At 37.2% G+C, this 15,640-nt stretch overlaps 1 protein-coding gene across 3 annotated transcripts in view; it reads right to left on the reverse strand.

Annotated features, from left to right (window-relative positions):
- dkk3b (dickkopf WNT signaling pathway inhibitor 3b) overlaps positions 1-7,942 on the reverse strand; it is a 31,559-nt gene extending 23,617 nt beyond the window's left edge. For all 3 annotated transcript variants that reach the window (XM_057836908.1, XM_057836909.1, XM_057836907.1), the window contains exon 1: positions 7,689-7,942. In XM_057836908.1, the coding sequence (XP_057692891.1) occupies positions 7,689-7,883 (195 nt within the window). In that variant the 5' untranslated portion in view covers positions 7,884-7,942. The remainder of the gene's footprint in view (positions 1-7,688) is intronic.
- Between the last annotated feature and the right edge of the window lie 7,698 nt (positions 7,943-15,640).

Raw genomic sequence — 15,640 nt, forward strand, 5'->3', positions numbered from 1 at the left:
TTGAACTGTTTACTATGTATGTTTTTTCTTTTTTTAAACAACTGTATTTTTTTCTCAGCACAATATAATGTACTAGTATATGAAATATTATTATAATGCTATACTAGGGCTGCAACTAACGATTATTTTCATAATCGATTAATCTGACCATTAATTGATCAATCGCATAAATGTCACTTTTTTCAATTACCTTCATAATTTATGTTAGGTCTAAACTTAATACTTGAACTAAGAAAACAACAAAGACCTAGGAAAGGACGGAGGAAGGATCAGACTTGAGAGGGAGATAAATTTTCACTGGTGGCCACCAGGGAGAGGGTCGACAGCGCAGTACGCTCGCTCGCAGTGAGCCTCTCTCAGCCCCCTCCCTGGGGTTGCGCCTTTTATTGACAAAGTGGGAGGGCATCAACACACATGCGTAAGTTTCACATTCCGAGAAATAGCTGTTTTCTTGAGAAATGGGTGCGGGCAGTTATTTGTTTCATTTTACTGAAATGTGCCCCACTGGGTCATGCTGACATCTGTTAAGTTTCACATTCTTTCTTTTGTAAGGCCTTAACGGCTGTTAAGTAAGACAGTAGTTATAGCTATTAGTTTTAAACACACATTATTAACCTTTGCATGCAAAAGCATTAAAGCACATCTTACAATTTAACTTGAAGTTGTTTTTGGCATGTTGTAAGTAACAATGAAGACAAAATGGAAGACTATTTCCTTAAAAATGATATTTTAGTACAGCTCGCTGACTTAACTTTAATCTACAACTGTACCTATTATCAAATTCATTGTCAACTAATTTATCAATCGATTTCATTGATTAGTTGTTGCAGCCTTATTAAGAAGCTCATTTAGACAGTATGATGTCCGAAAATTGGCAAAAATCTGAATTGTTGATTTCCAAAGTAAAAGCAAATTTTTGTTCATGTCCTACCTTGACTTAACAAAAAATAGTTTAAGGTGAAGAAGGTCTTAAATGATTGATTGGTTATCAAAATAGTTGTCGATTAATTTGCTAATCGATTAGTTGTCGATTAATCGATTAATTGTTCCACCTCTATACTATACTATAACCTATTACATGACCATATTAGCCACAAAAAAAAAAAAAAAACACAAAAAAAAAACAAAAATCATCGAATTCCAACTAGAGAAATCTACAGAAATGAATCATTACCCGTCCAAAGAGCATGAGTGTCCTCTAGTGGAGAAAACATATTTCCTACCATGAAATTAAAACGATCATATCTCCAGTTTTTCATGGTTTACCGGCACAAAAGAAAAACTGGGAGAGAGGTTCAAATCCGTGCTTTCGAGTAATATTGTCAGCAGCGCTCTATGTGAAACATTTTATATTTTTACAGTGCTTTAAAAACGCCATGTGATCAAACAGGGCAGCGTGATCAGAGGACTTCTGACTGCAAGCTTGAGTGGGGTCATGTAACTGTATTGTAACGTCTGATTGGTGTAATGGAGTCATGTGATTATTGTTCCGACGTCTCGTTGGTGAAAATGGTAGGGTCACTGTGGGCATCTCTGGCAAAAGTAAAGTCTAAACTCTAGTGTAGCCCAAAGTAGCTCAGTATGACTGGCACTTCTTCTTCACAAATCTACAAGTAAAAAGTATGGCGTGGTAAAACTACTCTGAGGAGTAAATTTTTCTCAAAAAGTTACTCAAGTAACTGTAACAGAGTAAATGTAATGTGTTACGACCCGCCTCTGAAATGCACATTATATACTCATATACGAATACCAGAGGTGGGTAGTAACTAGGCTGAATGATATTGGAAAAAAATGGCGTTGCGACTTTTTGGGAGTTTTGCGATATACTGTATATTGCGACATTAAGATTAGAAGAATTTTTACCAGATGACTTGACTAGCTCAATTTGGTAAGACTTTGGTGAATCACTATGACCGCATTGCATTTATTTGCGATGTCCTGATCCAATCACATGATCTGATATCGGGCCGATCGCGCCATTTTTCAGAGGATAGGAGTTGGGTGCAAAGGATCAGGTTTTTAATTTTAAAAATAAATGTTTTTCTGCTTCTTGCTCGTACAGCCTGTCACCCTCCCACCTGCTAAGCAGTGGGACCAAACTATCATCAGTGTAGCTGCCTTTTGGTACTTACTTCTTGTTTTGTTCTGTCCACGTTGTTTGCTGTTTCTGTTCCTACTGTAAAGCGTCTTTGAGCATTGGTAAAAGCGCTCTACAAATAAAATGTATTATTATTATTATTATTATTATTAAAGTTAATGATGATCGACAGGTTTTTAGCTTTGATCTGGCCAAAGACACCTCAGTAGCTCTACGATCAAAGGCACAAATGTCTTAATCATATTAGGTTTGGTACACAGTCTGAAGTGTGCTTTGGCAACTCATTCATTTGGTACAGTGCCTTGCAAAAGTGTTCGGCCCCATTGAACCTTGCAACCTTTTGCCACATTTCAGGCTTCAAACATAAAGATATAAAATTTTAATTTTTTTGCCAAGAATCAACAACAAGTGGGACACAATCGTGAAGTGGAACAAAATTTATTGGATAATTTAAACTTTTTTAACAAATAAAAAACTGAAAAGTGGGGCGTGCAATATTATTCGGCCCCCTTGCGTTAATACTTTGTAGCGCCACCTTTTGCTCCAATTACAGCTGCAAGTCGCTTGGGGTATGTTTCTATCAGTTTTGCACATCGAGAGACTGACATTCTTGCCCATTCTTCCTTGCAAAACAGCTCGAGCTCAGTGAGGTTGGATGAGAGTGTTTGTGAACAGCAGTCTTCAGCTCTTTCCACAGATTCTCGATTGGATTCAGGTTTGGACTTTGACTTGGCCATTCTAACACCTGGATACATTTATTTTTGAACCATTCCATTGTAGATTTGGCTTTATGTTTTGGATCATTGTCCTGTTGGAAGATAAATCTCCGTCCCAGTCTCAGGTCTTGTGCAGATACCAACAGGTTTTCTTCCAGAATGTTCCTGTATTTGGCTGCATCCATCTTCCCATCAATTTTAACCATCTTCCCTGTCCCTGCTGAAGAAAAGCAGGCCCAAACCATGATGCTGCCACCAGCATGTTTGACAGTGGGGATGGTGTGTTCAGGGTGATGAGCTGTGTTGCTTTTACGCCAAACATATCGTTTTGCATTGTGGCCAAAAAGTTCAATTTTGGTTTCATCTGACCAGAGCACCTTCTTCCACATGTTTGGTGTGTCTCCCAGGTGGCTTGTGGCAAACTTTAAACGAGACTTTTTATGGATATCTTTGAGAAATGTCTTTCTTCTTGCCACTCTTCCATAAAGGCCAGATTTGTGCAGTGTACGACTGATTGTTGTCCTATGGACAGACTCTCCCACCTCAGCTGTAGATCTCTGCAGTTCATCCAGAGTGATCATGGGCCTCTTGGCTGCATCTCTGATCAGTTTTCTCCTTGTTCGAGAAGAAAGTTTGGAAGGACGGCCGGGTCTTGGTAGATTTGCAGTGGTCTGATGCTCCTTCCATTTCAATATGATGGCTTGCACAGTGCTCCTTGAGATGTTTAAAGCTTGGGAAATCTTTTTGTATCCAAATCCGGCTTTAAACTTCTCCACAACAGTATCTCGGACCTGCCTGGTGTGTTCCTTGGTTTTCATAATGCTCTCTGCACTTTAAACAGAACCCTGAGACTATCACAGAGCAGGTGCATTTATACGGAGACTTGATTACACACAAGTGGATTCTATTTACCATCATCGGTCATTTAGGACAACATTGGATCATTCAGAGATCCTCACTGAACTTCTGGAGTGAGTTTGCTGCACTGAAAGTAAAGGGGCCGAATAATATTGCACGTCCCACTTTTCAGTTTTTTATTTGTTAAAAAAGTTTAAATTATCCAATAAATGTTGTTCCACTTCACGATTGTGTCCCACTTGTTGTTGATTCTTGACAAAAAAATTAAATTTCATATCTTTATGTTTGAAGCCTGAAATGTGGCGAAAGGTTGCAAGATTCAAGGGGGCCGAATACTTTTGCAAGGCACTGTAAGTGAGAGGCTTTTCTCAGCAGCGTGAGCATCAAAGCACAAAAAAAAAAAAAAAAAAAAAAAAAAAAAAAAAAAAAAAAAAAAAACTTTTTGGGTATCGAATCGGGACTCGGTATCGGCAGAATCTCAAAATCTGGTGACTTGGGTGCAAAAATATGCGATCTGGACATTCCTAGTATTCACATAATACCGTTTAATCCAGGTTAAAGGGGTTTATCTGTGAATGATGAAGATGGGTCCATATAAAAGGGATCGCGAAAGTCAAGTCTCTGCACAATTGCTGCATTTATGAAGAAAAAAATCCGTTTACATTAACAAAAAACAATCGCACGTCCTGCAATGGGATTATTGCGCACATTGCGATGCCAATGTTCAAATGATATATTGAGCAGGTCTAGAAGTAACGTGTTTACTTCTACATCTACTTGGGTACATTTACTTGAGTAATTTTTTGAGAAAAATGTACTTCTAAGAGTAGTTTTATTAAGCCATGCTTAATAACTACTCTAGTAACTAGTCTTACTCCTCTACTTTGGGCTACATTAGTTGTTCCTTTTTTTTTCTTTGTTCTACATATTAGATTTTACTACTTTTTTTTGCCAGAGATACCAACAGTGGCTCAACCAGTTTCACCAATGAGACGTCGCAATAATAATCACAATGACTCCATTATACCAATTAGACTCAAGCTTGCCGTTCTATGATCACGCCGGCCTGTTCAATCATGTGACGCCTTTAAAGCAATGTAAAAAAAAAAATTAAGTATTTGACACAGAGCACAACCGTTAACATGACTTGAAAGTGTGAATTTTCATCTCTCTACCAGTTTCTATTTGGCACCGATTGACCACGGAAAACCGGAGACAGGATCATTTGTTTCATAATAGGAAATGTTTTCTCCACTAGAGGGCACTCATGCTCTTTGGACGAATAATGCTTCATTTCTGTAGATTTTATTCCCTTGCCGGAAGTTTTTTTTGGGTATTTGTTTGGCTTAATGTGGTTATGTAATATGTTATAGCAGGGGTCCCCAACTGCCGCATTTGCTACCGGGCCGCACAGAAATAATAATTTATTAACGACTGCATTATGGACAAATTAACTTTGGCCTGTGCCCAAGAACACACCAATATCCCTGTCTACGCTAGATATAATACTACAGAATTGAATGTCATCATAGAAATCCATTGACTGGACTGCTAGCAGTACATCTTGTTTTATATATCTATGTGCGCTTGCCCTCGATAATAACGTATGACGTAGGGCGGGCGCATCACATTTGTTACCGGAAATAATTAGCCCCAACACTAGAATGACTGAAAAAAAGATGTCTGTGGACAGATTTTTTTACGGTGAAAAGGGCACCCAACAAGCCAGAAGATGAGCCAACAACCTCAAAGAAAAAAAATCTATGCTACTTCCCAATCACTACAGACCCACGAACTGGGAGGGAGTGTATTTGTGACCCGTTTATGAATAAACCGAGTCATTCGAGCATGTCTTTGCAACACGAGGATCAGCTTGTAGAGATCGCAAATGACGGTCAATTCAATTCAATTTTATTTGTATAGCCCTGGATCACAACAACTTTGTCTCAAAGGGCTTTGCTGAGGCAATATGATACACAATCAGAAACAGCAAATGACGCAACAAAGATGAATAAATAAAGTTCAAGTCCTTAGACGGTGACCTCACTCTCCCATCACACCTAGATGGGACCATCTTGTTCTCGTCTTGTTCAGCGGGTGAGTTATATTTTCCCTGCATTTAACACGACGGGTCTAAAAAAAAAATGTTATTTTATATTTGCTCAGAAGCGGAGTTTAAGGGGGAGTCTGGGGGGCGAGGCCCCCCCTGGTGGCCGAAAAGTGTCATTGCATGTAATTGACTTTGACTAAAAGATGTAAAGCAATAAAGCAAACAACAAAAATGAATGAAATGAACAAAAAATGATATTTTTATAATGGGTCAAAATTATTTTTCCAACAGATCATGTGACCAGCACCTTCGACGGTCATTTGCTTTGCATATTTAAAAAAAAATAGATAAATAAAGGAGGGCATTTTATTTTTCAAATGATTTTTTTCTTTGTTTAAAAATATTTTTTTTGACTGAAGCAACTTTTTGGGGGATTGAATGATTTAGACACAAATGTCCTACCCATAATAAGGCCCAAACACAAAAAGGATTGCTAAAATCAAAGAAGACTTTTTCAATTAAAAATCAAGTGTTCAAATGCAAATATTTGAGTCTCAAATATTTTTTCGTATTCAAAAACTTTTTTTCTATGATTGAAATTTTTCTTTTTTGATTGAAGTGATTTTTCGTTTGAAAATATATATATTTTTTAAGCAACTTATTTTTTGATTTAATAATAAAGACACAAATGTCATAGAAAAATGTTGCCCAATGCGAAACTACATTACTTCACTCAAAAAAGTTCCTTCAATCAAAAAAAAAAAAATGACTTCAATCAAAAAAAAAAAATCTAAGAAAAATAGCTTTCAAATGCATTTTTTTTAGTTTCAAAATTATTTTTTGCATTCAAACACATTATTTGATCGAATAATGAGGACACAAATCTACCTCCATATGGCTCCGCCTAGAGGATACAATTTTTGACTGGGGTGACTACATTGGCACGACACCGGCAGGCATATCATATTCAATGGATGACGATCTTGGTGAAAAGTTTAGCTGTCCTAAGCAGCCTGATTTAGAATTCCCCTCAAGAATGATGGGAAACAAAAAAATGCTCATTTTCAACTTCTTATTATAAATATTCTTATAAGTTAATTTTATTGATCACACTGCGTTTTGGGGTCATCAACATGTTGTGCCCCCCCTGGCCCAAAAGTCAAACTCCGCCTATGTATTTGTTGTATTTTCTGCTACACATTGCCTGTGTTCTGACAAATTTTGCATGTAACGTTAAAAATGGCCGCGAATGCAGCGATTCCAAAGTAAACACTACAAACCTCCTTTAAAGAAAAGAATATTAACTTAAGTTTGATCATGGACGGACATGTAGAAAAGAGTCCAAATGAATATAAAAGAGGGCTTTTTCACAGCCACAAAAGCTTTGGGAGCAAAATTTTATGAGGGTGCAAAATTTGACAGAACACCGGTCCATGAAAAAAAGACCCAAATCACACTGGTCCGTGGTGAAAAAAAGGTTGGGGACCCCTGCGTTTTAGTACAGTATAATAATAACAGTTCACGTAGATAACTTTGTGTTGAGAAAAAAAAAATACCATTGTTAAAAAGAAAAAAAACAAAAAACATCTTAAGCAGTTACTCACAATGTTACTCAATACTTGAGTATTCTTTTCACCAAATACTTTTTACTTGCACTTTAGTACATTTTTTGGATGACTACTTTTACTTGAGTAATATTTTGAAGTAACGCTACTCTTACTTGAGTAAAATTTTTGGATACTCTACCCACCTCTGACGTATACACAAATGGCAAAAAGAATCATACATATCCAGAACATAATTCTCTCATTTTGTGATTGATCCAATAATATGCTTGCTTCCAGTAAGTAGATGTGAACTGCAGTACATTACTAAAAATGTGTAGGGCGCCAGCATGTTCATTTTTGTTTTTGCCTGACAAAATCACTTGAACACAAAGCGAAGTGACCATTCCATTTGATTTTACCTGGTCGACTGCATCCTCCAGTATATGTTGGGTGTCTTCCATCAACTCCTCCACTTCACGGAACATGTCATTCAAACTGACAAACTTCGGTTCCTGGCCGCCTGCAATAGTCATTGCCCGGCTCGACAAAACTCCAAAAGTGGTCCACAACAAACATAGACGGAAAGGAACAAAGACTAAACTACGGCCAGACATTTCCGCGACTCTTGCTGCCTGCTTAGTGTGTGTGCAGAGAACGGATGACGCAGACAACATCAGTGCACACAGCTGGATTGGTTTTATTTGGAAACTCTGAGGAGGAGTGCGAACTCGTATTAAGCACGTGGAAAGAGCTGGATGTGATGATTATTTTCCATGAATGATCTACATTATAGTACATTTACTTTTTAGCAATCTTTGGCCTACTGTACTGAAAAAAAAATAAAGCTTACAAACTTGCAATGCGCCTATATTTGTCATGGACGTCATTGTCTTGATAGTTTACAACTGCAATCTTTATTGGAAGGAAATATATATGGCAGAAAACACAGACAAGACTGAAAAAGCAGTTTCTGCTCTTGCACTCCTCTTTAAAAGAAACTGCTGTATTTTAAACAACTGTTGTGTTTGATAGAACAATATGTCTACATGCTGCCATAGCAGATTCATGGCGCATTAAGCCCCGGAACTATTTTTAATTTGCCCTTTTTACCCTTGAAGCCCCTGTTTACAGATGTCGCGCAACCGCTTTTGTTTCAACCAAGCCATAAAACGAAGGTAATTTATTATATTTACTATTCAAAATGTCTGTCATTTTTAACTTAGAATCATGAATTGATGTCTTATATTTCTTTAAAAAAAAAAAACAACTTAAAAAAACTATTCACTAACAAATTTTAAACTTTTAAACAAATGACGTCACAATGAAAAAAAAAAGTATAAAAGTCACGGATATCTACCTTGTAACTATCGCTTAATTGTTGTTGTCCCCTCCCCCGCATTTTCCATGATATGTTAGATGATAAATAATTGATCCAAACAAAAAAAATGAGAAGAGAAAAAAAAAACGTTTAAAAGGGTAAATACTGTATATGAAAAAGAAAATCTCGATCACTCCTTGATGTCTGCGATATCTGCATCACGACCCTTGTTATATTACCATGTTTCACCCATAAAATCCCCCAAAAATCCAGCTGTGGCCATTCACAGCTGTGTCTTGACACTAAGCTTGAGAACAATAAACCGATACGACCGGATATCCGGTTTTACAGGTGAGAGATACAGCTGTATTGATAGTAAACTTACCATTCGACAGAAATTATCCATTAAATATTCAATGAGCCGATAGTAGAGATAGAATTCGGCTATCACGAGCACAAGAATCGGCTTCTAATGCCTAGTTCAATGCATTACTTAATATGATAATAATTTAGCTTATACTTAACATGCTGCGCTTGTGTCATTCACCACACAGCGCACTTCGATTAAGACTGCACGCATGATATAATATGGACAAGCACAACTCACAGTCGTGGTTGCCTCAACTTCCCATGCATTTCGGCAGAACCGCTACTAGTCGCTGTCATACCCGATCGTCACGGGCGTGTCATAACAACGCGAGAGCTAACAAAACCACTGTAACGCACGCTCCGTAGCGTTTTTTCACAGCCCAAAACGAAACTAGAAGTGGCAACGAAGCAACATGCTAAAACAATGGACAGTCTGAGCACCGACGCCAGCGACGTGCAGCGATTGATTTTCAATGCACCCAGGAAAACAAAAGTCGGACTTTGAAGTGATGAAGGCAGCCAGATCTGTTCATATGGGATAGAGCTAGTGTGAAGCGTGGAGCAGTACAGAGATCGTGAGTTTTTAACCCTGAAAAATAACTACAATGGTGGAAAGGGCAGCACGACCCTCTGGAGATTTTTTTTCCACGAAACGCAGTCTACTTAAACATGAACATGTGGATTAGTTGATCTTCCTCAAGAAAAATCTGCCCTTCAAAAAAGATATAGACAGTGATGAGGGATAAAAAATGTGGAAGCACAGGCATAAGTGAATGACTTTCCTTTGTATAAGGTTAAAGTAATGATTATTGACCTGTCTAAAATGCCATGTTTTTATTCCCCCAAATATACCAGTGGTAAAGCATAATTTATTATTTATTTATGATAACACTAGCAGGTTTAATTTTTTTTTTCTAGAGCTGCTGCATATAATTAATATTTTTTGTTTGTAAGATGTTTACGTTGAAAGTTTGCACTTAAATTACTTACCTCTTGTGTTCAAAACACCAGGAAATACAGAAATTGAATTACTGCACTTTATTGTTGTCTGTCACTGGAGTTTTATTTTATTATCAATCCTATCCAACAAAATGACGGTCATATAGTAAGCCTTTTTTTTTTTTTCATAAAAAAATAAAACATAAAACATAACATTGGTATGAAATTTTGTTGTTTAATTTTGCCATTGGAAATGTGGTCTTTTTTTATATGTTTAAAATACTGTACGAACACACACAACAAATGTTTACTATCGTATTGTTTTCACTCTGTAACGAACCGTATCGTTCTTAAACTGTATCGAATCGTATCGAATCGCTCGGCCTTAAAAATGTATCGTTTTTTAATCGAATAGTAACCTGTGTATCTAGATACATATCTAATCCGCTTCTTGCCAGAGATTCCCAAACCTACTTGACACACGGTGATACATGCTACATGGAGTTTTTGGATCAAAAAAAGGCTAGTACGCGATAATATCTCGTTAAAGTCGTGGCGTCTGTAATTCTGCTCTCGCGTGCTCTCACCTCCAGATAGGGTTTTGCTGTGTAAAAAAAAAAAAAAAAAAAAAAAAAAAAAAAAGAAAATTGAGATTTTAAGCTTTCCAATAATGTATCACACGTGCATATCGGGCAATTTTGAAACGTGGCCAAATTGGCGGTCAGAGCAGAATTTCAAGTCACCTGAGTGTTATGCGCCATATATTTTTTTTAGCTTTCCACAAGTTTTGTGTTCTCATTCAGTAAGTATGCAATACATAGCAGCATTAGAAGACCTCCAGCAGATGGTGCTGCTCGTTAGTTATTGTCATAGTCAGTGACGTCACACGCTACCCAACATATTCTTCCCATTTACTTGGTGTTTTTTTTCAAATCACTACATTTGCACAGCAGTTAGTGCATTTCTCAAAGCACTTGACTGCAAAAGCATGTCACTGACTCAAATGTGTTGGCCAAATCCCTCAGATGCAAGTATTCATATCATTTTTAACTTACAGTCATCAAAATGAACGGTCTTGACATGGCTTCCATTTATTTTCAAAGACTTGAAGCGGGAGAAAAATCCACGGGGTGGGTTGATATAATGTGGCGTTTTTTTAAAGGAACTGTTTGGATTACTTTAAACCTGGGGTCCTCAATTGGCGGACCAAGGTCCCTCTCTGTGGACCCAGAGCAAATGGCACTTAAAAAAAAAAAACTTTTTTAAACATATATTATTTGTATGGATCGCCGAACTATCGCTATGCGGTACAATCCTATCGCTAAATTCTGCTTCATTTTTAGTCAAATATCTTCCATGTTCCCACTTCTGTTGTCATCTCTATGACAACGATGTGCTGATTGGCTGAGAGAGTCCGCATGGATGCGCTGATTCGCTAAGAGAGCAAGCATGCTGCTAGCTAGAGTGGACGGACCGCAGCAGTGTGAAACAACGGCACTTTGCAATCTGTTTATTTACCGTATTTTTCTGACTATAAGTCGCACCTGAGTAAGTCGCAACAGCCATAAAATGCCTAACAAAGAGGGAAAAAACATATATACCGTATTGGCCCGAATATAAGACGGCCCTGATTATAAGACGACCCCCTCTTTTTCAAGAATCGAGTTTGAAAAAAGACTTTTTGAACGCCAACTTAATTTTTATACAGAAAATAATTACAGTACATCTGAAACAAATGATTATAACAATATATTTGAGAGAAAAGGCATGTTATTTTGCCTCATTCAAATCTTAATATCTGAACATTTAAATATGTAAACTAAAGTGCAATCACATTCGTAAATGAAGGGCTTCTGGTTTTTGAAATGTAAATAAACCAATCAATTGTGATAACACAAAAAAATTGCAATAACTGCATTAACCATCAAAGTTAGGTCTAACTGTAACTGTAGTCTTGAAACAAATCTGAAGAAGGAAAAACATTGCAATAAAATAATGCAAACTGGTTAAACTTGAGAAGTAGCTGTGATCTGTCATGACAGAACATTACTCCTCAAGTTCAGCATTCGCTTCAATGATATCTGGTGCCATCTAGTGTTGTGAATGGGTATAATGTCTAGACCCTGAATATAAGACGACTCCCACTTTTTCAGTCTTATTTCAATGCAAAAAACACCGTCTTATATTCAGGCCAATATGCACCGGAGTATAAGTAACATTTTTGGGGGGTAATTTACTTGATAAATCCAACACATACAATAGTTAAAAATACAATAGAGAACAACATGCTGAATAAGTGTACAGTATGATAATGTTACATGATGCATGAACAACGAAATACTAACGTGGCCGGTATGTTAACGTAACATAGCTATTAAGAGTTATTCAGATAACTGTAGCATAAAGAACATGCTAACAAGTATACCAAACCATCAGTAACACTCCAAAACACCAAAATAACATGTGAAATGATATAATAACGTGTTAATAATTTCACACACATAAGTTGCTCCACAGTATAAGTCGCACCCCCAGCCAAACTATGAAAAAAAAAACTGCAACTTATAGTCCGAAAAATACGGTATATGCCACCAGTAGAAGACCGTATCGTACAAAATGGCATGCTCAAAGTTAAACAAGAGAAGACAAGTGGTCAACGAAAATCGCCGTTTCAATGAGGAGTGGACTGACAAATATGCATCCATTTTACCAACTGCAAGTACCAAACCTATGTGCTTAATATGCTTCAAGACAGTTGCTCCGATAAAAAGTGAAATTTATTTATCATTATGTTACAGAGCACAGCCCTTTTAAAGATATGCTTTCTCCTAAATCAGAATTGAGAAGGCAAGAAATTAACAAGTTGAAGCAGTCATATCAAGAGTCAAGCACGGTTAATCTTAAATCTATGACACAACAACAAATTGCAACGGAATGCTCACTCAGTGTCGTAGGTGTTGGCCAAATATAAGAAGCCGTCCTCTGATGGAGAAATAATAAAAGAGTGTATGACTGAAGTGATGGCAGCAATGTTCGAAGGAAAAGAAAAGGAGGAAATGACAACAAAAATCAAACAAATCTCACTCTCAGATTCATCAAAAGCAAGACGCACTGAAGTTCTGGCTGATGATGTGAGTAAACAGCGTTGTGACCCCCAAATGCCATTTATCTCATTAAGTAGTGTTTTACAGTTAAAGTTACTGTCAATAATTATTGTGTTTGCACCTTGATAGAGTTTGTCATCTATGTTCTGTACATGTGAACATGTACTGTACTACTTGCACGTTTTCTTTTTTGTCCAGCAGTGTTTTACAATTACAAAATGTACTGTCAATAGTTATTGTTTGCAATGACAGATCTTGTCAATTATTTAGTGTGCATGTATAAACATTGTACTTGCATGTTTGTTTTTTGTATTTTTATTCTAAGTCAAGAAAATGTTTTGTTAATTTATTTTTATTTAATCAGAATGTGCATTGTATTTTTGTTTGGTCAAAAGAAAACCACCTTTACCACCTTCGACTTGCCTTGTACTTGACCGACATTAATAAATGGACCCATGCTTGTATGAAAAAAAATAATTGTGGACCTTCAGGATTTGTTTTTGAGGACCCCTGGTTTAAACAGTTAAACGCGTATGTCTAACACAGGGGTGGGCAACATGTCGATGACGCCAAAATACAGTGTCAGCAGTAAAATTAACTTACAAATATATTTATAATAATAAGTTGAAAATGAGGGTTTTTTCTGTCTCATCATTCTTGAGGGGAATTCTAAATCAGGCTGCTTAGGATCGCTATACTTTTCGCCAAAATAGTCATCCATTGAACATGGTACGCCCGTTGATGTCGTGCCAATGTAGTTACCCCCGTCAAAAATGGTATGCCCTGGGCGGAGCCACTGCGCTGCACTGATTTGCTTGATTTCCGTGTTTTGGTAATGTAGTTACTTACCTACGAGGTTTTAAAACAAGGCCCATCCATCGAAAAAAAAAATCTTTTTTTTTTCTGTCGTACAATGTCACATACGTACTAGACGTAAAAAAAAAAAAAAGGCAGTATTTTACTGTTTTCCTCGTTGGATGACCTATAACTGTCATTGCTCTAATTCAAGTCCTGTATGGAGTTTCTCCAGTTTAATAAACGTCGCTGTCCAAAATATTTAACTGTGGTTCTTTTTTTCTGGCTTCAATTAATTGTTTAAGTCGACATAACTCATAATTAATGTGTGTGTGTGCGCTCCCACGGCCAGGGGATACAATTTTTGACAGGGGTAACTACATTGGCAAGACACCGGTGGTGGCTCTGTTGTACATTTAGCGTCTTTAGTGGGGCAAACTGAAATTCCGCTCACCATTTTGTTGGTGCTCTCTGGAGTTTCATGGTCCACATTTTCAATCCTTGGTTCTTGCTCAGTAGTTGTTGTCGGTTTTGAAAGGTTAGGCTTGAAAAAACGTACGTATATCCACTTTGCCTCTTTGGTCCTCGTGTGGTTTTGGCTAAGCATGCAACGCAAAAGTCAAAGTCAAATGTCCGTCTAAGGTGCTAGTCACATTATCAGTTCGAAAAATAAGTGACTCATTATAATTTTTTTTTTTTTTTTTTCATTTCATTAATTTTTGTTGTTTGTTTTATTGCTTTACAACTTTTATAGGCAAAATTACCGGAAAAGTCTTAATTTTAAAATCATATACAGGAAAGCAATGACACTGTTCGGCCACCAAGTGAGGCCTGCCCCCCCCCCCCCGGTCCCCACTTAAACTCCGCGTATGATCAAGAGAACACAATTTTGGTGTCTTACAGGTGCAATCAGTTGATTCCAGTCAGGTACTTCTTGTTTCCCCAGGCCCCTCACTGGTTCAGTTGTAAAAAAGGCAAGGACCCACTGCGGCCCTTGAGCACCTGTTTGACCATCCCTGGTCTAACACCTTAAAATTCAGTCACAATGCTTTCTTAAGAAGTACTGTACAGTGATCCCTCGCTATATCGCGTTTCAAACTTTGCGCGCTGAGTCCATTGTCAATTTTTTCGATTAAAGCAAATGAATACATACAGTATTATTATTATTTTTTAATTTACTTTGGGGGGAAAGGGATAAACATGTCTTATATGTATCTTTTTCCAATGATGTCAAATCTGAATAAATACATTCAACACACCCACTATATATAATATATATATATATACAGGACTGTCTCAGATAATTAGAATATTGTGATAAAGTTCTTTACTTTCTGTAATGCAATTAAAAAAACAAAAATGTCATACATTCTGGATTCATTACACATCAACTGAACTATTTCAAGCCTTTTATTATTTTAATATTGCTGAATTTGGCTTACAGCTTAAGAAAACTCAAAAATCCTATCTCAAAATATTAGAATATCATGTAAAAGTATACAAGTAGGCTATTCAACTAATCACCTGAATCATCTAATTAACTCGAAACACCTGCGAGGGTTTCCTGAGCCTTAAAAACACTCAGCTTGGTTCAGTAAACTAAATCACAAGTATGGGGAAGACTGCTGATCTGACTGCTGTCCAGAGGACCATCATTGATACCCTCCATCAGGAGGGTAAGACACAAAAAGAAATTTCTCAAAGAGCAGGCTGTTCACAGAGTGCAGTTTCAAAGCATATCCACAAAAAGTCTGTTGGAAGGGAAAAATGTGGCCGGAAACGCTGCACAACCAAGAGAGATGACCGCAGCCTTAACAAAATTGTGAAGAAGAGCCGCTTCCAGAAT

This window comes from Corythoichthys intestinalis, chromosome 5, assembly GCF_030265065.1.
Source record: "Corythoichthys intestinalis isolate RoL2023-P3 chromosome 5, ASM3026506v1, whole genome shotgun sequence".
NCBI classification, from domain to species: Eukaryota; Metazoa; Chordata; class Actinopteri; order Syngnathiformes; family Syngnathidae; genus Corythoichthys; species Corythoichthys intestinalis.